The sequence below is a fragment of the Telmatherina bonti genome, assembly GCF_933228915.1.
Source record: "Telmatherina bonti genome assembly, chromosome: 11".
NCBI classification, from domain to species: domain Eukaryota; kingdom Metazoa; phylum Chordata; class Actinopteri; order Atheriniformes; family Telmatherinidae; genus Telmatherina; species Telmatherina bonti.
In genome coordinates, this window is record NC_136629.1 from 29,288,903 (window position 1) to 29,312,489 (window position 23,587).

The 23,587-nt window shown below is 37.3% G+C and overlaps 1 protein-coding gene across 1 annotated transcript in view; it reads left to right on the forward strand.

Annotated features, from left to right (window-relative positions):
• sorcs3b (sortilin related VPS10 domain containing receptor 3b) overlaps positions 1–22,814 on the forward strand; it is a gene marked incomplete at both ends in the record, with an annotated part of 59,826 nt that extends 37,012 nt beyond the window's left edge. Inside the window, 20 exons of the mRNA XM_079248811.1 lie at positions 2,165–2,254; positions 2,485–2,664; positions 3,014–3,160; positions 4,053–4,155; positions 4,488–4,564; positions 4,688–4,779; positions 5,545–5,652; positions 6,063–6,180; positions 7,555–7,688; positions 8,274–8,387; positions 10,392–10,563; positions 11,783–11,969; positions 12,245–12,378; positions 12,707–12,830; positions 13,134–13,246; positions 13,549–13,683; positions 17,706–17,805; positions 18,647–18,752; positions 18,843–19,003; positions 22,750–22,814. Coding sequence (XP_079104937.1) covers positions 2,165–2,254; positions 2,485–2,664; positions 3,014–3,160; positions 4,053–4,155; positions 4,488–4,564; positions 4,688–4,779; positions 5,545–5,652; positions 6,063–6,180; positions 7,555–7,688; positions 8,274–8,387; positions 10,392–10,563; positions 11,783–11,969; positions 12,245–12,378; positions 12,707–12,830; positions 13,134–13,246; positions 13,549–13,683; positions 17,706–17,805; positions 18,647–18,752; positions 18,843–19,003; positions 22,750–22,814 — 2,460 coding nt within the window. The remainder of the gene's footprint in view (positions 1–2,164; positions 2,255–2,484; positions 2,665–3,013; positions 3,161–4,052; positions 4,156–4,487; positions 4,565–4,687; positions 4,780–5,544; positions 5,653–6,062; positions 6,181–7,554; positions 7,689–8,273; positions 8,388–10,391; positions 10,564–11,782; positions 11,970–12,244; positions 12,379–12,706; positions 12,831–13,133; positions 13,247–13,548; positions 13,684–17,705; positions 17,806–18,646; positions 18,753–18,842; positions 19,004–22,749) is intronic.
• Positions 22,815–23,587: the final 773 nt, after the last annotated feature.

A 23,587-nucleotide genomic window follows, 5' to 3' on the forward strand; every position in this document is an offset into this window, starting at 1 on the left:
TCCACTGCTAAGTAATTTTCTGTTGGTCAGGCTTGATGCGTTTGGACATCCTTGTTTGACTCCAGCTAAGTTTCACGGAAGTAAAAATCAAATTAGATAAGTTTTTCGCTGGCTGCACATTTTCACTGAGTAAATACCCCTAAATGTTTGCCATTTTAATTTTAATTGAGTTATCCATGGATTTTATCTTTTGAAATGCTATGATGTTGCAGTAGCAACATGCAGTAGCAGAGACCCAGTTTCACACTTAATCCGCAGTCTTGATTGGAATGGTTGTGATTTAATAATTAAATGTTTTGAAAAGAATATATAGTTTTGTTTTTTGTGGGTTTTTTCATACCCAAAGAAAAACCACAAAAAAAACAAAACAAAACAAAACAGTGATTCAAATAAAAGCCAAATTGCATCTTGCTGAGCTGATTCTCCGTCGAGGCAGAGATGAGGAAGATGCTGGTGAATACAACTGGACACAGAGAGAAGTGTCTGAGCGGAGCTGTGGTGGCACAGATGACTTTCTTGTGACTTTCATTGCTTGGGGCAGTTGGATTTAACTTGAGAAAGAGTAATGAGGTTATCGATTGGGCTACAACGAAATAAGCAGTCTTCAACACCTCCAAACTCTCTTGGGAGAGAAGGAACAGCCAAGTGCAACATCCTCAAAAATGTGGCCTGGGAAAATGCAGCTCATTGATTTTCGATAGATTATTCCATTAGAGCCCTAATGTAGTGTGTTGGGGGACAAACACCATCCTTCTAGTTGATTAGAAAATAAGCAATCAAGTACTGTTGCACCTCGTGTAAGTGCATGAGATAGTGGTAGTGCATTAAGATCTGCAAGATGTGCCGTAGATAAAGCCAGCACAATTTTCAATGCCTCTTGGCTTTAGGCTAATTAAGGTAGTGATATTAATTTCTGTGGTGCTTGTAATTTCATTCAGCTTTCAACACCTTTGAAACAGTACAACTCCAAGTGTTTTATCAAACCAGTCAAGCGTTGTGAATTCATTTGCCTCCTTCCGGAGATGTTGTAGCTTCCTACCATCTTTTCACAACACAGTTACATCCCAGGTAATTGCTAATTCGTTGCCATTACTGAATGAGAAAGGTTTAGTCACTGCTCATCCATTGTGACATACTTGTGAACAATGTTGCGTGATTTTTGACCCAAAATAAGAAGAAAAAAACATTTTCTAACTCTAAATTTTCCCATAAAAGATTAAATTTGATTCAGATTGAAATAATGGATGAATGACACGTAGTAAGCTCAGAATAAAAAAAGCCTTCATATTTTTACATTTCAAAAAATCATATTGTCATTACCTAGAAGACTACAAGCAATTGAAAATAACTAGAATAAAAAAAAGCAGAATAACACACAGTAGCAGCAGACTCAAAAGAACAAATAACAATAAAAAATAACTAAATAAATAAATACAAATAATCAGTATTTCAAGGAGTGTGTCCAACTGGTGCATGCCAAATTTGTCAGTTTGCTTCTGGGCAATTGTCTCTATGATTCATAATCAGAACTACTGGGCAATATATCAGTTTTTTTGTGGATGAAAATAAAACTCAAGATACACAAGCTGACAAATTTGCTTAGAGTCCCCCTCTAGTTGTTATTGAATCCCCCCCGCCAATATGCTAATTTGATTTTCACCAAAACTCTGCCTCCCAACAGATGACTGTCTGTCCTGTCAGTGTTTTTCCAAGAGCCAATCAATGGCCAGACAGAGACAATTCTCAAGAAAGGGTTTTACTATTCAGCTTAGTATCCAAGTAGAAACATCCGATATTGTGCTCACTTTTTATCATTTCTAACAACATTAGAAACTCTGCTTTCATGTCTGCACCACGGTGCACTGACAGTCACTGCTTGGGATGCAAACAGCAATGGGACAGGACACACTTATAACACAGACTCAAGATCTCTCAGAACACTATGACGTCTACAATCAAACTGAATTCACTTCCGTTGTCGTTTGTTAATATGTTTAGTTAAGACGTGAAACGCTTACAGATTTTGATTTGTAACTTCATATGTCCACTGATAATTTTTTTTTTTTTTTATTTTCATTTTGAAAAAGAAATTTATATATGAATTTTTGGGGTAAAATATGTGGACTGACTCAAGAATGACATTTTCTTTGACTTCATTGCAAAGGTAACCAAGTCAGGACGAGCCAGCTATTTTGTCTCCTACATGAGAGAATCCTTCAAGCAAATGGAATTACCAAAATATTGTCTTCCTAAGGTGAGCAACTAAGACTGAAAGTTGTTTTTTTTTCACAAGAAAAATGTTTTTCTTTTGAAATATACAGTATCTGGGTTTCTAGGAAATCAGTAGTAAGTAGTAAATCCACACAGCTCCTTTGTGAAGATATGTCCCACAAAAAGCAGTGCATGACTTCTCTGTTGAGTCTCTTTGTATTTGCTTGCTTACTACTGTCATCCTGTCTCTAATAATATGACTTTATCCTACAGGACATGCATATTATCAGCACAGATGAGAAGCAGGTATTTGCTGCTGTCCAGGAGTGGAATCAGAACAACACTTACAGCCTGTATATCTCAGACTCCCCTGGGGTTTATTTCATCCTTTCATTAGAGAATCTGAGAACCAGCAGAGGACCCGCCGGTAACCTACTGGTCGACTTTTATAAGGTTTGTTGTCAGCCTTGTTCAAGGACTGCTGCTGTCTCTGCACCATTATTTTCTGCTTCAGTTTGGACCCAAACATGGAATGTTTTTGTCACCTACAACAGCATCTATTTAGATCTTCTTTTTTTGTTTTGTTTTGCATGCTTTGTATTCAAAAAGACTAAATTTTGTAGCTGCCCTGTGTTTATGCCACTTCTATTGTACTGGATTATTTGTCAGACTTGCATGCTGTAAGAGAGACATGATGAATTTTGATATACAAATCCTCTGAATCCACAGTCAGAATGTATAAACAGCATATTTTCTTTGCACTGCGTTGTAGGTTTCTATTTAATTTTGCTTTTCTTTTTAGGTTGAGGGGATAAATGGCATGTATCTTGCCAACAAACTAGTGGATAATCACATCAAGACTTATATTACATACAACAAGGGACAAACCTGGGCCCTTCTGCCAGCTCCTGCCACCGATGTGGCTGGAAATAACCTTCACTGCATTCTGGTGAGCTTGAGCCTTTAGGGTAAAAGTGAATGGATGCTGCTATTCATGTGAAATTAAGCTTATGACACATATCATTCATCAAATCTTTCAACCTCATCGGCTGTGCTTGGCATGTTTTTTGATTCATAGCTATATACACACAGTCAGATTCCAGGTGCCAGCTCCCGCATCAGTGTGTCTTTTTTAACCTCCTAAATGGCCAAGAAGATGTCTGGCGAGAATATTGTTATCATCAGTGTAAGGCATAGAGTGTCATCACAGTTAGTTTCAGGGGTCCTGACTTTCCATTAACCTCTGTGATTTCAATTTACTACCTGTAGTCACGCTGGACTAATGAATGTTAGATTACACTGAATTGCATTATGTGGCTATGTTGTTATTCGGCCAGAAGGATAGAACTTAATCCAGTCAGCATGTCCTTCAGAGAATGAAAATGTATGTAATTCAGTTAATAGCGGGTTACAGTCTTGCAATGTGCTGTACAAATGACCACTCTGCTCCTCTTTTCTTTTCAACTCGCCATCCTCCAACCTTAGTTCTTTAAAAAGCCTTATTGATGTTTTTCCGTTTGCTTCAGTCAGGGAAATGAGTGAAATGATTTGAATCAATCTTGCCAGTTTTATCAGTGCATCTTGGGGATTGTTAATTACATGCCTTGTTTGCTTTGGAATGGAACAATTCAAATGCCCTCCATGTCCTCGCAACCATTTTCTTTTTTTTTCCTCTGGCAGAGAAGAAGAAAGTATCTTTGTTTCATAAATGGTCTCTAAAAGTGTTGGCACTTTCTCTCAGTGGGAAGAATAGCATGAAAGGAAAGCTAATTGCAGCTGCTTTGTTTAGATGAGATATATGCTCTCTCACCTAATTGTGTGCTGTGTTGTATTGTTGACAGCCATTTTGTTCGCTTCATCTTCATCTGGAGATGTCGGAGAATCCTTATACATCTGGACCCATCACCAGCAAAAAGTCTGTACCAGGAATCATTGTTGCCACAGGTACAGCTATTAGATGGATATTCTTATGAGCTAGTAAGTCTTAAAATCTCCTTTTTTTTCTGGTAAGTCTTTGTTGCAGAGCAACGACACAATGACAAAAAAATGGTACTTTCTTTCTGTCATAGAAATCAAACATGAAGATTTTAACTCCTAAATCTCATGTTTTGGCTGAGATGATTAGGTTGCAGTAAGTCATAAAATTGTCCTTCAGTAGAAAAATGAGAACACAGTCAGATTAAAAATCGTATCAGCTGCTTGTGTCTGTACGGCATATGTGTTATGGATCCTTCTTTCTACACACTGACTCAAATTATTCATGTTTTCCTGCTTAGGAAATATTGGAACAGAGCTGTCCTCCTCCAACCTTGGAATGTTTATTACATCTGATGCAGGAAATAGCTGGAGACAGGTACGACCCATCTACTCTCTCTGTGTGTTAATCAACATTGTGCTTCAATAAGACATGCAAACGGATGAGTTTTTTGTTTGTTTTTGGGTTTTTTTTTTTTCCTCCCATGTCCAACGCGCGAAGATTTTTGATGAGGAATTCAACATTTGGTTTCTTGACAACGGCGGGGCTTTGCTAGCAGTTCAGCATGCAGCAACGCCCATTCGACACCTATGGTATGTGAAGCTTACCCCCAGAAAAGCATGTTGGAGGTAAAAACTGTAGGTGTTAATTTTGTAGAGGAAAATTACCTGGATGTAATTTCATTTTGGGAGTTGGTGGTGCAGCATATGATTACATTTAATGTTTTGAAATGCTGATGGACCAAGTTTGTGTGATCATTGTATCTGCACAGCGGCTTCAGGGCTGTCATTTCCAACAGACGAGAGTGCGTTACTGCTTTGTACTCTTGGTCGAATATGAAGGTTTGAGTGCTTTTATGTAAATGAGAAGTAGAACGGGATGGAAATATGAGACTCAGAATGCCCTCATAAGTCCCCCACATTGTGGTAGCTTTGTAACGCTATCTACTTTGATGTCCCTGTGCACTGCAACTCTGTCAAAAGTGATTAAGTTCTTAGAAAGGTGATTTGAAACCCCCCCGCCCCGAAATTTCTTTCTAATGTTAGCACCTGAGTAATACCTCTCTTTCTGATGTTTTGTCACCTTCAATAGTTTACTTGGGCTGAGGAACATTTATATTGTTGTTCAGCCTATTGTTGAGATAATTTATCACATCTAGCAGAATACGGTGATTAATTTTTCAAACCTTGCAAAAACTAAATGACCTCAAAGCTTTTATCATATTTCTTTGTACACTGCTTTCCATTACTCAACCTTTGTGCTTGTGGTGTTCAATGGCGTATGCAGAAGGAAAACAGTATATTTATCTACTGACTACAGGTAGATAAATAAGAACAGCTGTTGTCCTTTTTATACAGGATCAGTCTAGATGAAGGAAAGAAATGGGACCGCCACAGTTTCTCCTTGGCCCCCCTGTATGTGGATGGAGTTTTAATGGAGCCAGAGTCTGACAATCATATTATCACGTAAGCAGAGACACATGCTATAACCCTGGAGGCTTTTAGGCCTAAGAATGCGCTTCTCAGTAGGAGTAAACAAAACAAAATATATACATTTTTTTTCCCAATGACTGGAAACATTACCTTGTCTGTCACCACATGAAAAGCCACAAAATTAAAACCTCCTGATATATCCTGATGTATTTGGATCCTGTAGGTTGCAGGTTGGGACACACTCTGTAAATGCTCCATCAGACTGGCCGAAGAAGAATTTGTGTTTGGGCTTTTTGACACTTGATAAGATGTTGTGGCTGATCTGTGCAAATGACTTAAAATGTAAATGTGCTTCAAATCAAACGCATAAACAGAAGTGGACGAGTATGTACCTGCATGGCAGGATGGGTCTTGTTGAATTTATTTTGTTCATTATTATTCAGTTTCTTTGGACACTTCAGTCATCGGTCAGAGTGGCAACTGATCAAGATAGACTACAAGGGAATCTTCAGCAGGAGATGCATGGATGGAGATTATCAGACATGGTACCTGCATAATAAGGTAATATCATACTAGATTTGTTTGGCTGAACTGCCACTTCAAAGGCTTAGCTTGTACACTTGCTTATTATAGCCAAGTCATTTAGTCCTAATGAGCATTATCTTTCCTTTCTTTTATTGCAAATACCTTTAAAATACTTAGTAGTCCACAGGAATCTATTTAATGTCAGTTTGATTTGATAATGTTAAGATTGTGTGCCGATTTCACAAGGATTGACTTCATAAATAAAGACTTAAAACCTCAAAACCCTTCGTTTTCATAAAGACACACAATTATGTGCCTTTACAGTACTTAGACTTTGGAATATTCTTCATATACAGTTGTTGAAGCTCTGATTTCTATATTGTATTGAAGGTATACCACTTTCCAATGCATCAGCTACAACCAAACAATCCAGTAAGCATATGTTTGACAATACACAGATGCATAAAGTAGTTCCACATTTCTAGAATTTTACATGCAACATTATGTGCTAAAAAGATGTCTTTGTGTAGATTATATTTCATCCAATGGTGAAATCTAATACTAAAAGAAAAAATTGTAACGCCACTTAGTATTGTATCTCTTTTCAATTAACCAGTTTTTATAGAACCATTTGAAATCTCCCTATTTATTTAATTGAAAGGAACAATGCATATTAATTGGCCATAAAACTGTAATTGTGCCAGAATTTGCCAGATATGCTCTAATTTCCATCTCTAGTCCATAGCATATGAAGAAAATGCAAAAGCAATGCACAACAGTAATGACTGAGAATCAAAGATCTTTCATACAGTCCAACAATTGAGACATAACTTGATTGAGAGAACAGTCAATTGAAGTTACATGTCTGGTTCATTTTTGAGCAACATTTGAGTTTTGTTTGACATATTATAAATGTGGACACTATCTGATATCAGCTGATATGTTGTCCCAAATTTCAACATTTTTAACTCGAAGCCATGACTGGACACTCAGTCAAACAGAAACTCTGGTTATTTTACCACTTATACTGGATTTGAATACATTCAGTAATGGTGGTGAGAGTCCATGCAAAGTCTTACAAATTGATGTACACCTGTGAAAATGTTGTAATTTACTGTGCATCTTTTATATTTATATTTTGGTATTGGTTGATGAGCCCGGGATTGTGTATAGCACTTTAGTCAACTATGTTGTTTTAAAAGTGCTCCATAAATAAAGTTGGATTAGATTGGATTTGTGGGTGTTATAAATTTATTAAAGTAAGCCCAGAAGTGGTGTAGATTTAAGTAGAGATATCCAAAGTTAAAAAGGTATCATGATCAGATGCAATGATGAAATTATGTCTAGTGCTCACTGGGACTATGCTTGTATAAAACTATATCCTTTTTTTTCTTTTTTTTTGTCTGATAGGGAGAGCTGTGTGTGATGGGTGAGAAGCAGATATATATGAAACGCAGGCCTGGCAACCGTTGCATGCTGGCGCAAGACTATTCCAGGATTTACTCCTCAGAGCCATGCCTCTGCACATCCTATGATTTTGAATGGTAATGGTTTCTTCTGTTATTGTTCTCAATTATAATGTAACTCATACTCTAACCCCCAGGGGACTGATCTTTCCTTTCATAAGATGTTTACCAAGCAGCCACTCCACTTTGAGCATCGAATTCACTTGTATATAATTAAGTCTGCTTGTAGGCATTTGTAATTAAAGAAAAAAAAATAATAAAGAATCAGTTTGCAAAACTTTGTATGTCTTAATATATGTCTTACATTGTATATTTACTGCAATGAGACCAATTATAGTTTGAAAAATGTGGATGGGAGTTAAGAACTTTTCATCATGCCTCTGTGATTTGCATAATATCAAGTGACTTATTAGAATTCAATTAATAATGAATTGTTAAATGAATTTTAAATATCTTTTATCCATCCATCTGAAATTCTGTTTGATCTTGCTTGTCTGACAATCAAGTCTCTAGTTATGGTTTTAAAATATTCCATGAAGCTCTAACTGCAGAGCATTTGCCCTACTACAAAAACTTGTAGATTATTTTGAGTTGCAATGTTTATCATTTCATGAAGTGTTGCGTGTTGCTTTTTTTTTTTTTTTTTTTTTTTTCCATTGGCAGTGATTATGGCTGGGAACGCCAGACGGATGGGAAATGCTCCCCTGCTTTTTGGTTTAATCCAAATGGCGCAACTAAAAGCTGCAGCACCAGCCAAAGCTTCCTTAACAGCACAGGGTAAGTGGGTCCCAATGTTCAGTCCATCACACAAGATTATTTCATTCCACCTTGTTTGATGTGTTGTCTGGAATGAAAACATAAAATTATAGTTTACTGCCTTTTGGAGCTGAAAAACAAGCTCGGGAAACTGGAAAATGTAAACTACAATCTGTCCCACCTCTTTGAAAAGCAATAAAGCAGAGCCAATTGCAGAAATGCCTCATGGCAAAATTATATATCACACATATTATTACAAATGATGAAACTTAGTGTGTATGACTGATACAGGGCTCTCAAGTCTCACGTGTGGGGTGCGAGACACATGCTTTTCTGCTTGTTCAAACGCCGCACATAGTATGTTTCATGCTGAGAAATCGTAGGACAATGCAGAACAAGTCCAGCATGGACATTTTTAAACTGGATAATTTTCAGGAGGATTTGGAATGTGTTTTAGACAATAACATAGAACCACAGCAAGTCAGGAAAGAGTTGTTGTATTCTGGTGGGATGAGGGTCATTCTGCGTGGTGGAGTGGAGGCACGTCATCTCCAGTGAGCTGGCTTGCCAGTATGTTGCAGATACTACTGGTAGCACAAGTCCCACAAGGCGCTGTGCAGGCACGGCAATCGATTGACCGCTGTGCGAGTCTTATGTAAACTAAGCAGCCTAATGATACAGGAGGAAAATTATGCAGGTGAGTGGAAAAACTACTTTATGAATCATTGTGTTGGCAAAGCTTTGTATTTGGAGCACCAAAACATGAGCAGTTAACTTCATGAGAGTCTAATTTTTTAATCTAATCATCACCAGTGTTTTATCTCCAGGAGTTTGCCCACAGATTTCACTGTTTCCAAAGCACAAGAACAACAACAACAACAAAAACTAGGTCACATAGAGTCCTGCTGTGAACTTCATAACAATGTGGAGATTTTAAACCCTCATGAAGCTTTTGTTTGATGTCGATGGATGAAGTGAAACCAGCGATATGATTGTTTGAGTTTGACTGTACAAATATATTAATCTGATTGTTAAAGTGGGATGTAATGATATGATCAGGCTCTATTAATGTTCTCCTCATTAAGTGTTTAATGTTGTTGTTTATAGATGAAAACAGACTAATAGGCTGCATTAGTTACTAGTTTCTCGTGGGAAATGTTTTCATTAGGAAATCTAAGGAAAAGGTCCAAGTAAAGCCATAATAAAACAAATTCAACCATTTTTTTTTATTATTAACAAAGCAATCATGTTATATTGGTAAGGACTCATAGGATGTTAGTTCTAGGTTGAAAGTTTTTGATTAGGTCCATTTTAATCAGTTTTCAATAACTGATTGAACCTTGACTTGAAAATTTTTTTATAAAGTTTTGGACCACTGCGTATTTCAGTTTGACATCCTTGCTGTAGAAAGAGCAGAAAACCTCCATAAAACATAAGGCAGAAGCAGCAGGGCATGATAAACCAGTATGATGTGATTAATAAATCCTGATTTAAATATTATAAAACGGCTTATTAAAATCAACTTTTATATGTTTTACTATGCTTAATATTTAAATTGATATTTACAAGAAATATTTTAATTACTGCAATAATATGTGAAACCTGCTGTTAAAAAGCAGCTGAAGATTTTAAACTGTCTTAAAATATGCAACACACTGCTGATTAATTATTGAATTTTGCATGTAACAACGCAATTAATTGTGATTAAAAATTTTAATCGTTGCTTTGCACTGAGGGCCAAATTTTAGTCAGTAGTCCAATTAAAATTGCAAAATTTATACCTGTTTTATATGTTTGAATGCATGCATTAATCACTGCATTTGTTTGTCTCCGATGTCAGACAAGGGGCAACTCAGCATTTGATCATATCATTTATCATAATCATCCTCACATCTCACTTCGACCTGAGCTGCAAAGTTGAGACTCATGTGTCTAGAAGCACAAGTCAGCATTTTATATGTGGCATGATTTATTTGAAACGCTTGTTGAAACAACATTTATCTGTTTGTACTTCATATTTAAAAGGTATCGGAGGGTCTTATCCAATAACTGCAAGGAAAGACAAAGGAACACATTTTCACCAAAGAGGGAACCATGTCGCCCCAGGGCACCCAGAGGCCTCCGACTATCCACCAGTCACGGAGAGTTTAGTGCAGCTGTTGGAAGCAATGTTACTTTCATGATCTACCTTGCTGATGTGAGTCATAAATCACTGTAGTTTTACAGAGACAATTGTTGGATTTAATACCTGTTTTAAAGGGTTTATACAATCAATATACATCTAGAGCAGCGGCTGTGTGAGGCTATTGTTGTTGCATTTAGGATGCAATAGCAATAATAACTCATGCTGCTGTATATGTCAACACCACTGTTCACATGCTATAGTATTAGCATGTTAGTATTGTAGCTTGGCAGCAACAAACAGAATTTGCATGCCTGAATTTGAATTTTCATCTGTTGTAATCTTATTAAAAGTACAAAGGACTTGCCAAACAAACATGGCAACTTTTGGGTTTAAAAATAAAGGTAAATCTGACCCATCCTCTAATATTTATTTAAAGACCGTATCATTCAAGTCATCAAGTATCAAGTCAAAGGCATGAGATTTTTTTTAAAGACAAATATTGGTGTGTGATCACTGTAATACTGAACTTTCAATAAAAAAAAAACTAAAAACATTACTTTGAAATGTATTTTTAAAAAAGTTTTTCATAAAAAGACAAGCGTTGTGATTAGTTATTGAGCGATGCTGTGGGTGAATATTACAAAAATTATAACGCCTTGATATCAACATGAACAGCTCATGATAACAACAGAGGGAAAGTCATGGGAGAAACAAGGAACATCATTACTCTGTTTAATCCTCTGATTTCTCAGTTACAGGTTTAACTGGAACTGCTTTCCTCTGAGGATAAAACTGCTGACAGGGTGTTGCTATTTTCTTATGTGCTATTCATTGTAAGCACCACAGATAAACTCACAGGGCCCATACTATTAATGGTGCAGCAAAGAAATTTCAACACAGATATCATAAAGCCTCAGTAAATAAAACCAAAGTTAATGTTAAAAGCTTTTGTTGGTTTTATTTATTTATTTTTTTTAGTTTGGGTGGAAACATTGAAGGATTTTTACAGATGGCAAAATAGTTTCTAAATTCATATTTCTTACTTTTGGACAGTTGATGACCTTTTGTACCTCTTTGGCCTCTCTATTCACTTTTCCTTGTGTTTTTCTCTGTTGAATTCCTGTCTCCTTCCATTCATAGTCACCTACACTATGTTACTGACACAGCTTAAGACATCTCAGCCCTGGCACTTAAGCATTAGGCTGATCTATCTCTTGTTCTATGTGGCCTAAGTGAAGTGTCCCGACCTAAGCCATGATGACAGATGCTGTGTCATACCATGTGTCCACAGGGAGACTCGCTGAGCACCAGCATCCAGCTAGACTTTGGGGATGGCATCAAGATCACATATTCTAACCTGAGCAGGACCGATGATGGCATCAAGCACATCTACAGAACGACTGGGATTTACCGAGTGACAGCTTTTGCAGAAAACAGCCAGGGATCTGACAGCAGCACGCTGTTTTTACACATCACCAGTATGTGAATAAGTAACATCGTTACTCATTCCTGCAGCAGTACACATAGCATGAACTTCCTCTCTTTCGTGGATACACGTCCCCATGCTGCTGAATTGCACGTCAGTCATGCTTGTATTACGTTTATGCATTTCAGACTTTTAAAAAAAAAAATGCAAACGCACACCTGGAGCTAAATGTGCATCAGCTGCAATCACAGTAATTCTCAGTATCTGCTGTGTTCATTTATTTGACACATGTATGAATATGTGCTGCTGTTTGTCTTCTTGCTGTAGGTCCTGTGGAGCGTGTGTATCTCTCTGCTCCTATAGTAACCACCAGGGGGAAAGCAGCTAATCTGACTGCAGTGGTTTGGCCAAGCCACACTAGAACTCTGACCTTCTTTTGGTGGTTTAGCAACAGCTCGGAGGTGAGAAGCTTCTCCTCTCTTTGCCACTATTTTAGACTCTTGTCCTGTTCACCACATGCACTTCCTCTTTCTTCCCCTAATGTCCTTGTGCAGTTGTTTACAATTAAAGAGAGTATTTCTGCAAAGCCTTCCTGCAAATCAAATGAAATGTGATTGCACGTGACTGCCCTGTGCAGAATCTAGCTCAGCCATATTTATTTATCACGTTGATTGTGTTCACTCCAGAACCCACTCATTATACAATGTGTCAGGGGCTGAATGCATGTAGTATTCAATACTTGGCAGGTTTACCTGTGCAGTTTTCTCTGTTTCCTCTTTTGAAATCTAGCCCATTATAACGTTAGATGGAAGCATCTCTCACACGTTTCACAATGAGGGAAATAACAAGGTCACGGTCCAGGTTGCTTGTGGAGGCGCTGTAATGCAGGACACAACAGTTATAACGGTTAAAGGTGAGTGGGGAAAACAGACTTCAACATACTTTTTTTGGAGTTACATGAATATGCAATATGCTGTCTCCTGGAAAGTGTGATGCCTCTCGGTCAACATGGCAAGCTGCGCCTTGTCGATGTCAACGTAGCCCTATCTAATGAATAAAATGTCACGGTATGCGAACACGAAATCTGGAGGAGCAATTAACTTCAAGGCGTGTGTTACCAAATGAAAAAAGACAAAATTGCACATCAGATTAATCAAAAGCTAAACCAGAAGTAGCGTTCATATTCTAACGGACATGACTTCATCCTGTTTTCCAGAGTTCTTCAGGTCACTGCTGTTGTCGTTTTCACCAGCTCTTGATGAGCACAATCCTGACATCCCCGAGTGGAGGGAGGACATAGGCCGTGTGGTGCAGACAGCTCTGTCACAGGTACATCAAGTCCCAAAAGATATTTCATGGAGCAAACATTGAACTCCAGTGGCTTTTAGGTCATTACTATTTCATACCTGTGAGCAGTAATAACACAGCAGTCATGATGCACCACTGTCCTTTTTGAGCTGATATGTAATGACACTTAACTAGTGTGAGTTTCTATTTTAGCTGATGTCAAAATGTTAGCCAATGGGCTGCGCTGAATTATGCGATCTGTGCTTCAAAGTTAGATTAACAGCTCAAACTCTAACCTCTTCAGTGGAGTTACACCTGCTGGTTGTGTTATCCAATCACTGCAGGTGTCTGGGGTTGCTGAAGATCAGCTAATGGTGTCTCTGTACCCGGGACTTCCAACGACAGCAGAGCTCTTTATCCTGCCTGATAAGCATACACCAAGTGAGCACAAGGGAAGACATGAGGAGGCACTGGGAACGGTAATAGCTTTGACTTGCTCATCATCTTGACTTTTTTTTTTTCCCTAAAAGAACAATATTAGCTGGTCAAATGGAATATAATTATGAACATATAATAGGAACTGTCTTTGAACACAGAACAACAAGGAAAGGGTTTTATAAAAGCATTTTATCCTCCAGGAATATTAAATTAACATTCATAAATGTAAGAAAGCAATTAACCTGTCCAAACTTTCTCTATACCACTAAGCTTTCCCTTTTCCTTTCTTTTTTTTAACTGACAAAATATCAAGAGTTTAAAAGCATTCATTTTATGAGGCAGTATTGTACAAATAATAAATGTACTTTTTAGAGGCAGCTGATAGTGTAAAAATTTCTCAAACTTACTTATATTTAAAGTTCCCAAAACAAAATATAAAGTAAAAAAAATTAAATTTGATACACACCTCTGCTGTTATCCTGGGGGGAAAAAAAAATCTCATTTTTATGTCATAATTCCAGTGGGAAACATTTAGGGGGACTCTTTTATAGGAAATACCATTTCAGACCATTAGAGACAAAAGATAACCAGCTGGATACAATCTTTATGTTAACTGTCAATAAATTTTATGTACTGTTCCTAATCTGAACTAAAGCTGGTTCAATTTCATACTATAGAGTACCAGTCAAAAGTTTGGACACACTATCCCTTTGTATATACTTGGGAAAGTTTTGACTTGTAGTGTATTTTAAATGAAAGGATCAATAAACAAAAAAGACAGTTTGGGTATTATCTAAACTTTATTAGCTCCGTTGCAAAGCTTTAAACGAGTTAGAGACGAAGCTTTGCAGCTCATTAAAGGTTAGCAGCTGGCTAATTCCTCAAGTGTGATTTCTGTTTACTAAAACTGTCCTCCATTTGGTGATGTTGCTTACCACATAGACTTTCATTGTATAATATGAAACTTGGAGTATCAGCATGAAACATCACTGCAACAAAGACATTATGATATAAAAAAAAAAACAACTAAATATTTAAAAACAGAAAATAATGATTTGCAATTTTTTTAAATCTACATTTGTAAGTGAATACCGTCAAAGAAAATTTATTTAATTTTCAAACTCATAAACTTTATTGTGTAGTCTATAGTTCATCCAACAGTGGAAATATAACGATAAAGAAATAGCGTGATGTCGCTTAGTATTGTTTCTCTTTCCAATTAACTAGTTTTCATAGAGCCATTTGAAATCTCCTTTCTCTGCAGTCTCAACAGCTGGGAGCGGCTCATGTTTACCACTGTGTTGCAACACCTTGTCTTTTAACAACACTCAATAAGCGTTTGGGAACTGAAGACAATATTTGTTGCAGTTTTGTAGGTGGAATTGTTTCCCATTCTTACTTGATGTACAACTTCCGGTGTTCAACAGTCTGGGGTCTCCATTGCTGTTGCACTTTATATTGCACCATACATTTTCAAAGAAAAAGGTCTGAACTGCAGGCAGGCCAGTCTTTCATGCTGTTGTAACACATGCAAAATGTGGCTTAGCATTGTCTTACTGAAATAAGCAAGGTTGTCCTTGAAAAAGATATCGCTTTGATGCAACATGTGTTGCTTCTGAACCTGTATGTACTTAAAGCATTAATGATGTCCGCACAGATGTGAAAGTGGACACGAAAACACGGCTGTACAATCATGGATGCTAGCTTTTGAACTTTGCACTGATAGCAATCAGAATAGTCCTTTTCCTCTTTTACCTGTCATCCATGATTTCTCCAAAAAAATTGAAACGTGGGCTTGTCAGACCACAGTACACTTTTCCAGTTTGCTTCAATCCATTTGAGATGAGCTTTGGCTGAGAGAAGCCCGCAGCCTTTCTGGGTGTTATTGATATTTTGCATGGTAGAGTTTGCTCTTGTAGCAAAAAAATGATGTTAACTGATAAAGATTTTCTAAAGATTTCCTAAGCCCACGTGGTAATATCCTTTACACATAATGATGTCAGTATTTAGTACAGTGCTGGCTGAGGGGATGAAGGTAATGGGCATTCAGTGATGGCTTTTGGACTTTCCACTTCTGCAGACATGTCTCCGCATTCTCAGAATCTTTTGATGATATCATGGACTGTAGATGATGAAACCCCTAAATTCCTTGTACATTAAGAAACATTTTTCTTACACTGCTGGACTGTTTGCTTACACAGTTGTTCCCAAAGTGAAGATCTTTGCTCCATCCTTACAGGTGAATGACCGAACCTTTCAGGGTTGTTCCTTTTTTTCCCAAACAGGACAACCACCAATTAACCAATTAATCTTTTCAATGTTCCAAACATGCAGGGATGGTCTTTGCCATGGGCAATGTGGCCGACCACACAGGGCGCAACCTATTGGGGACGCACACGCGCCCAAGAAAAAAAAAAAGAAAAAAAAAAAAAAAGAAAAGGCAGTTCTCCAGATTAATACCACACATTTCCACATCAAGTTAATAAGCGCTGGACACTGGATGCACTACTAACATGTCAACTTGCTGCTGAGAGTCATGTAGGCCTGTACAGGTTGTGTGTGTGTCAGAAGAAAAGCCAGGAAAGAGACAGGAGGGGGGAGACGGGAGGGAGGAAACGGGAGGGGGATCAACTCGCAACTGCAGAGGTTGTAAGCGGGTTCGTCTCATTCTCAGAGGAAAAGCGAGGAGGGGGGTGGGGGATATACTGAACTCTTATTATCCCCCCCACACACACTATTGCTTCCAAATAAATTATATTTCATTCATAAAATGAACACACGTGTATAATGTTACATTTATTGGGTTGCGTGAAAATGTTAAAAAAGAAAGAAAAAGAAAACACAAATCTGCATCAATGTGAATTTGATTACATCATCACGTGACATCAATCTTAACTCTGGGTGTTTGACGGGCAGAAAGAGGATGTTAAGTCGAGTCAAAGGTGTGTTATAATGGACAAAAGACCAAAGAAACCATCAAGCGCCCAGTTCAGAAAGAGAAGGAGAAAAGAAGAGGAGAAACACTAAAAAAATAAAGGTATGCAGGTCTGTATGAGTGACTTTACTGTATATGTAATGAAACAGTATGGAATGATGGGTGATTCGCCCAGGATGCAAAACTAGCCAGGACCGCCCCTGCAAACGTGTCGTTTGAGAGTTCCTCAATGTTCCAGGTCTTTTGTTGCCCTGTCTCAGCATTTTTGGAACATGTTGCAAGCATCAAATTCAAAATGAGTGAATATATGCAAAAAAAAAAAAAAAAGTCGCAGTGGTTAGCACTGTGGCCTCACAGCAAGAAGGTCGCTGGTTCGATCCTTTTCTGGTTTGGTCAGTGGCCTTTCTGTGTGGAGTTTGCATGTTCTCCCTGTGTATGCGTGGGTTCTCTCCGGGTACTCCGGCTTCCTCCAACCATCCAAAGACATGCATGATAGGTTAATTGGTCACTCTAAATTGCCCCTAGGAGTGAGTGTGAGCATGGTTGTTCGTCTCTCTGTGTGTGGCCCTGCGATGGACTGGCGAGCTGTCCAGGGTGTACCCTGCCTGTCGCCCAAAGCCGGCTGGGATAGGCTCCAGCTTCCCCGCGACCCTGAATTGGAATAAGCGGTTCGGAAAATGAATGAATGAATGAATAAAGTTTATGAGTTTGAACATGTAATATGTTGTCTTTCTAGTGTATACAACTGAAAATAGATTTTAAAAAATGGCTTGCAAATCATGGTTTCTGTTTTTATTTATGTATTCCACAACATCCCAGCTCTATTGGAATTGGTGTTATACAGCTAACCAGCAGAAGTAGGTGCAGAAGTAGAATGCAGCCCTCATTAATTTAACATCTTTCATAAACATTTGCTTATAATATTGCAAGTTTTGACTTTTTATCACAAATTTCAACAGCAACACAATTTATATATATGCAGCCGTAATACAGACAATAGAATATTTTTTAAAGTTGCATAAATCCAGCGAACATAAATCTTATTACTTTTTCTGTTTTTTTTGTCATTTTTTGTTTGTTTTTTGTATATGTGTATGTCTGTGTGCATGTGTTAACTTTCTAAAACAGATATCAGATATTTTTGTCACTGCTCTGAACCAAGGCCTGATCTACTTTGAGCTGAAGCCTGATATCCGCATTATTGTGTACATGACTCAGCAAACCTTGGGTAAGTTTTACTGTAACCTTACATCTCACTGTTTCTGCCCACCTCTGCTGTTGTTATATTTACAACTCTTTTTCAGGTGCATGATACAAAACATTTAAAATAGGCCAGAGATTCAATTTATCTACACATCAACAGAGCATAATTTTGTACTTGCCAGTGTGCAAAAGGATGAGTCCCGTTTGAAGTGGTTTGATACAAAAGCTCACCTAATGCAGAAAAATGAGGCGAGTACAGTATGTCACAGGGTTTAAGCATCCTTCACGGTGTGTCAGTCTTTTACCTAAGGCTGTGGGACAGCAGCACCGTTGGAAATCAGCTGATCAATGAGGTGATTGACAAAGAACACATTTGGTATGCAATGAGGAAATCGGCAGGGTCACCGGGTTATTAGCATATTGCAAAAAACGTGTCGATCATGCCTGTGTGGCTTTACCCTTTTCATCCACCAATGAATCTGTCTTCATTTGTGTCTGCACACAAAGGTCTGGGTTGCCTTTAAAATGATCTAGAAAGGTCATACACTTCATAGGCTTCTCTCTGAAGGAAAGATGGGTGACCAGGGGGATATACTTTGAATATTGCATCTCAGCGTTTAAAAAGCTAGGACTATGCATAAGCTGCCACTTCATGGTGGGCCCCAGGGAGAAACCATGGAGTTCCTAAAGGTTCCTTTTAGTGTCCAGATGGTATGACATGCAGAGTGCTACATTGCAAACTACAGCTGCAGTTGGTATGACATGGAGCACTGAGAGTAATCTCTTTGGAGCAAGACTTAATATATAGGAGAAAAGAGGAAAACTCTTGATACATATGTATTAATCAGAATATGATTGTGTTTCAGCCCCCCTTGTGGATTCAAACTCCATCCATAGTGGGTCTGCCATGCTGATGCTTCTCAGTGTGGTATTTGTTGGTTTAGCTGCATTCTTCATCTACAAGTTTAAAAGGTCTGTGCGCGCTGACATTAAATGATAAATTGTGTTTAATTCACTCAAAAAAGCTGATCATCTTTGTGTTGTTTTTCCAAACCCCTTTAGGAAAATTCCATGGATCCATGTGCAGACTGAGGATAGCCACGAAAAGGAGCCAGAGGTGATTAGTACCGTGGGTCAGAACAACGCCATGTCCAAGGTCAAGCTCAGTGAGTTCCCCTCTCAGAAAGAGCTCATGGAAAAGGAGCTGGAGGGCAGGAGCAGAGGTAATAATTTACAACTCACCACCTTTTACAGCTGTTATATGTTATACAGTCTTTAAGCATTAGTGGAAGAAATATGTAGATGTATTTTAAAGTAGCCTTGAAGCAATTTAAAAGGCACATTGAATATGAAACTATATTGACTTTCTGTCATTGCCATATTATTATAAATTTCACAAGCTGTATAAATATATACATATATATATATATATATATATATATATATATATATATATATATATATATATATATATATATATATATATATATATATATATATATACATATATATATATATATATATATATATATATATATATATATATATATACACACATATATATATATATATATATATATATATATATATATATATATATATATATATATATATATATATATATATATATATATATGTATATATATGTATATATACATGTGTTTTTTACCTTATACATTATCTCTTCATCTCCACAATAAGAAGGGATATCAGATTTTTTAAAGAGGATATTTCACAGCCTCAAAACAATCACTTTAATGCAGTACAAGAACTCACATCTATCCGGCACCATCGATTTTCTCAAATCCATTTTAGGATGTAGAAGATTCAAACAAAAACTAGTGCGAGAACAGTCATTCTGTGTTGTTTTGTTTTTTTTTTCTCAAAGCAAAACAGACTATAAATATCTGTAATCTACTCTGATCCATTAATCCATTAAAACAGGATTTAAAGGATGACTGTCAGTGTAAGAGACTGAAACTGATTAACATTTTATTCCCACAAAAATACATCATTTAGCAAATCTGAATGCATTTTAGCTGTATTTGGTGCAGACTGAGGCAAAAGCATTGTTTCAGTCCTTTTTTTAGCGTGGCCACTGTGCAATGTGTTGACGTGCAGTAGCTACACGTCGGAGGAGCTGGGACATCTTTATCTCTGCAGTGAGTCATACTTTTGCAAATTGACGAGCACAGCTGCAGCATCTGCACACAACCCAGATATCACCATGACAAGTTAACTTTTTGATAGCTCTGCATGACATCTACTGTGATGTTTATTAGATGAGAAGTGTTCAGTCCCTGTGCACAGTGTGGACCATTTGACAAAAAAAAAAAAAAAAAGCATTGCAGCAATACTGACACAGACATGTGGGTTGTAGACCCCTTTTTTCTGGTCACTCAGCACTTTGGCTGTGCTTCATTTCTCAGCTCTTTCCACTGTTCCGAGTCATTGCTGATCTAAAACAAATGAAATCCATTTTGTTGCTTTCGAGTGGGTTTGTTTACTAGAGTAGAAAAGCATGAGACCTTTTAATCTTGTGACGGCTAGATTGAATTAATGTACAACCTGCTGGTCAAAGGTTTCATTTATACTCATCAGCTTGGTTTCAGCTTCTTGGTTTCTGACTTTGGCTGAGATATGAATGTTCCCACATGGCTCAATTAGTTTGTTTCTGTTTTGTCACAAAATTTATAAGGAAATCTTCATCTGTAAGTGCAGGTGACCGTCCAACTGAACATTTGATCTTTAATCATCTGTTTGGGACAATCCTTGTACTGTACTTGTACAATATTTTTACTGACAATACTGTCAGGACAATACTTGACTATGTTGTAGGCAATATAGACCAGACTTGAACTGCTCTGGCTTGAACAACTGTGAGAAATGTCCCCCGACCAAAGATGAGTTATTAACAAGCTTGAACAGGATGATGATTCTGCTGCTTGATAGTTGTCACAGTGCAGCTGGAGCTAAGAAGTGATATTACAGTTAAAATTTGTGGAGGTTAAAGTAAAGATGTGAACATGTAAAGCCAAATTTGACAGATTACGATTAAAAGTGCCGGGCAAGTTTAGACAAGGATTTGCATTTGATTTATGTTGATCCCAAATGAGTAAAATGACAGCTCAGAAAGTTAGCTGTTGATATAAGGATTAATTTAGCGATGAGGGAGACTCCAGAGTCTGTATGATACATCAGCAAAAGGCGAAAAAGTTTTCAACACTGGTCTGCCTATCAGTCAAGAGTAGAAAACTCTATTGCATTCACAGCATATCCGCACATTGTGAGGAAAAGCTAAATAAGTTTGAAATAAAGGATGGTGTACATAAAGTAAGAGTGGGCTCGTATTTGCCAGACTTCTTGAAAAAGATTTTGAAAGAGGTCAATGTAGGAAAAAGCGACGTGTGTCATGCAGAATTTGCTCATATGATGTTGAAGGAAAGCTCTAAACTGATAACGCAACACGTTCCACATTAGGTCCATTACGTAATGCTTCAAAAATCATAAAATTTTTACATGAAAGTTACACAATTTAAATAAATGAGTGTCATTGCATCAAAATAACAACTATTCTTAAAAGTATTAACTGACTTCAGCTCATTATCATTAGGTCACGTTTGGGTTTATTTTCACTATGTATACAACATTGCTCCTGGTCATAGAGGGTGGATGTCCTTAAGGAAACAAAAAAAGTCTAAATATCCATTTTAGTCTGTCTGATCCACACCAAACAGCATACTGAAGCTAGAAGCTAACTGTCAATATGGCAGGGACTGTAGCGGATAAAAAGCTGAATATTCTCCAACTCAGGAGCTGGTAGGGACCAAGATCAGTGCTGGAAAAGGATGAACACTGGGCTCATCATCATCATGTGGGCAGAAACATGCTGTGACTCCAAACGGATGATTGTGTTGTAAGCTATAAAAAAAAAGAAAAATATTGCAGCTTTATCAACAACAAACAACAGTCCAATATATTCATAACGATATTTACTGAGCTGAAATGATGTGCAAAAGGCTGAAATAAACCAAAAATTGGTAAGAAAAAATTGGAACCCGAAAGAAATATGCAATATAAATCATTTCTTTTTAATGTGAGCTTACTTGGGTGTTGTCAAAGACTCACACTGTGTAGTTACAAAAAATTTATAAGGTGTTTCACTCTCAAGTTTGTGAAAGAAAGTAGGGTAAAGGATCTTTTATTTGACACTGCTCACCTTCATCGTATACACACAGCTTTTACTATCGCACTCTTCCTCGCATTGGGTGATAATTCTGCAAAACTTACTGAGTCAAATGTAAAATTTAACCTCTCAAAATGCCAATTTTAACTCCTTGACATACTCTGCAAATTGAAGTTGTGTTGCTGTCTACGTACTTTAGTCTTAGAACAGGCTGCTTGTGAAAGCAATTTAATCTCATAAATCATCATTTCACTTGCAAATCTGAACTGACAGCCACATCTCCACCTTGATGAATTTACTCTGCTATTATTACTCACATGGGTGAAATTTGCCTCATGTTCTCTGCACAGATGACTGAATGTAAGCCACTGACACAGCTGAGACACATGACTTTCTCTGCTGTATAATCTAGCGGATACACAATCACACTTTACAAATTGTTTCTGTGATCTCATCTTATCAACGTTGCAGCATCAGCTCAGTCATGCTCAGACAGGCCATGTCTCTTGTGTGTGATGGGCAGCTTTTCAACCAAAATGTATTGGTGATGAATTTGTAATTACGTGTAAATGCTGGTATAAACCTTTTGATCTGGACGTAAAAAAGATTTGTAATGACTTGTTCATTTGACGTTAAAAGCTGCCACCCCCTAATATCATCTCAGTGTCATGAAGATAAAGTCAAAAACATGAGATAGTAACCGCTGATCATGTGCATGTGATGTCAAAGCAGCTGATTGGCTCTGAATTTAATCTGTTTTCTTATTTGTTTGCATGTTTTCAGGAGGATTTGGAAGAAATATGGAGAGAATTGTCACACGGGAATTTCCAAACTGTACTAATGTCTAAGACTTGAGCTCTGTAACTGAGTGAGTAGAGGTTGTTGTATTTTACTTGTGCTGAAATTGTTTGCTTTGTTGGCATTGTTTTATTTATTTCATGCTAATAGCTTCAGTCCTTGACAGAGTACAGAGTAAGTAGATTACAGTACATGAGTAGGATCAACCCACTAACCGAGGACCGCTAGGTGGAGAGCGGTGAGCTGCTGAAAAGTAGCTGATAATGCCGTTACTAATGTCATGGATTGAACATGGTGAATATTTTCTAAACACTTAGATGATGTGCAAATTTGAAAACTTTTTATTTCCTTTGACACATCTGTTTGGTCTTTTTAGGTGGATATAAAGTTAGCAGGCACTGAAATTAGATAGGTAGAGGAAAAAAAAAAAAAGATGGAATGTACATAAATACCATTAACTTCCAGGTAGTACAAGAGAAAGAATGTATGTTTTATTCTATTATGTAATACAAATTTATATAAGATATGTGGTCCTCAAGGAATATTATAGTAATATTATGAGGGGCTTGAAATAAAAAAGAATAATGGTTTTTTCGAATGTGCAGGACTTGTTGACAATGTTTTCTGTTCATTTCAGTGTCGTTTTATCGCACAACTTGGCTGAAACTATAAAATCTGACAAGTTAAGCCTTTTTGTTTTCATTTTTTCAACAAGTGTGTCTGTATTATTACCCTCCTAAGTAGATATTATAACCAAAACAAAAGCAGAACACATCCAGCTCTGCCCCAATGACACAGCGATAGTATTCATTCTTTAAGTGAA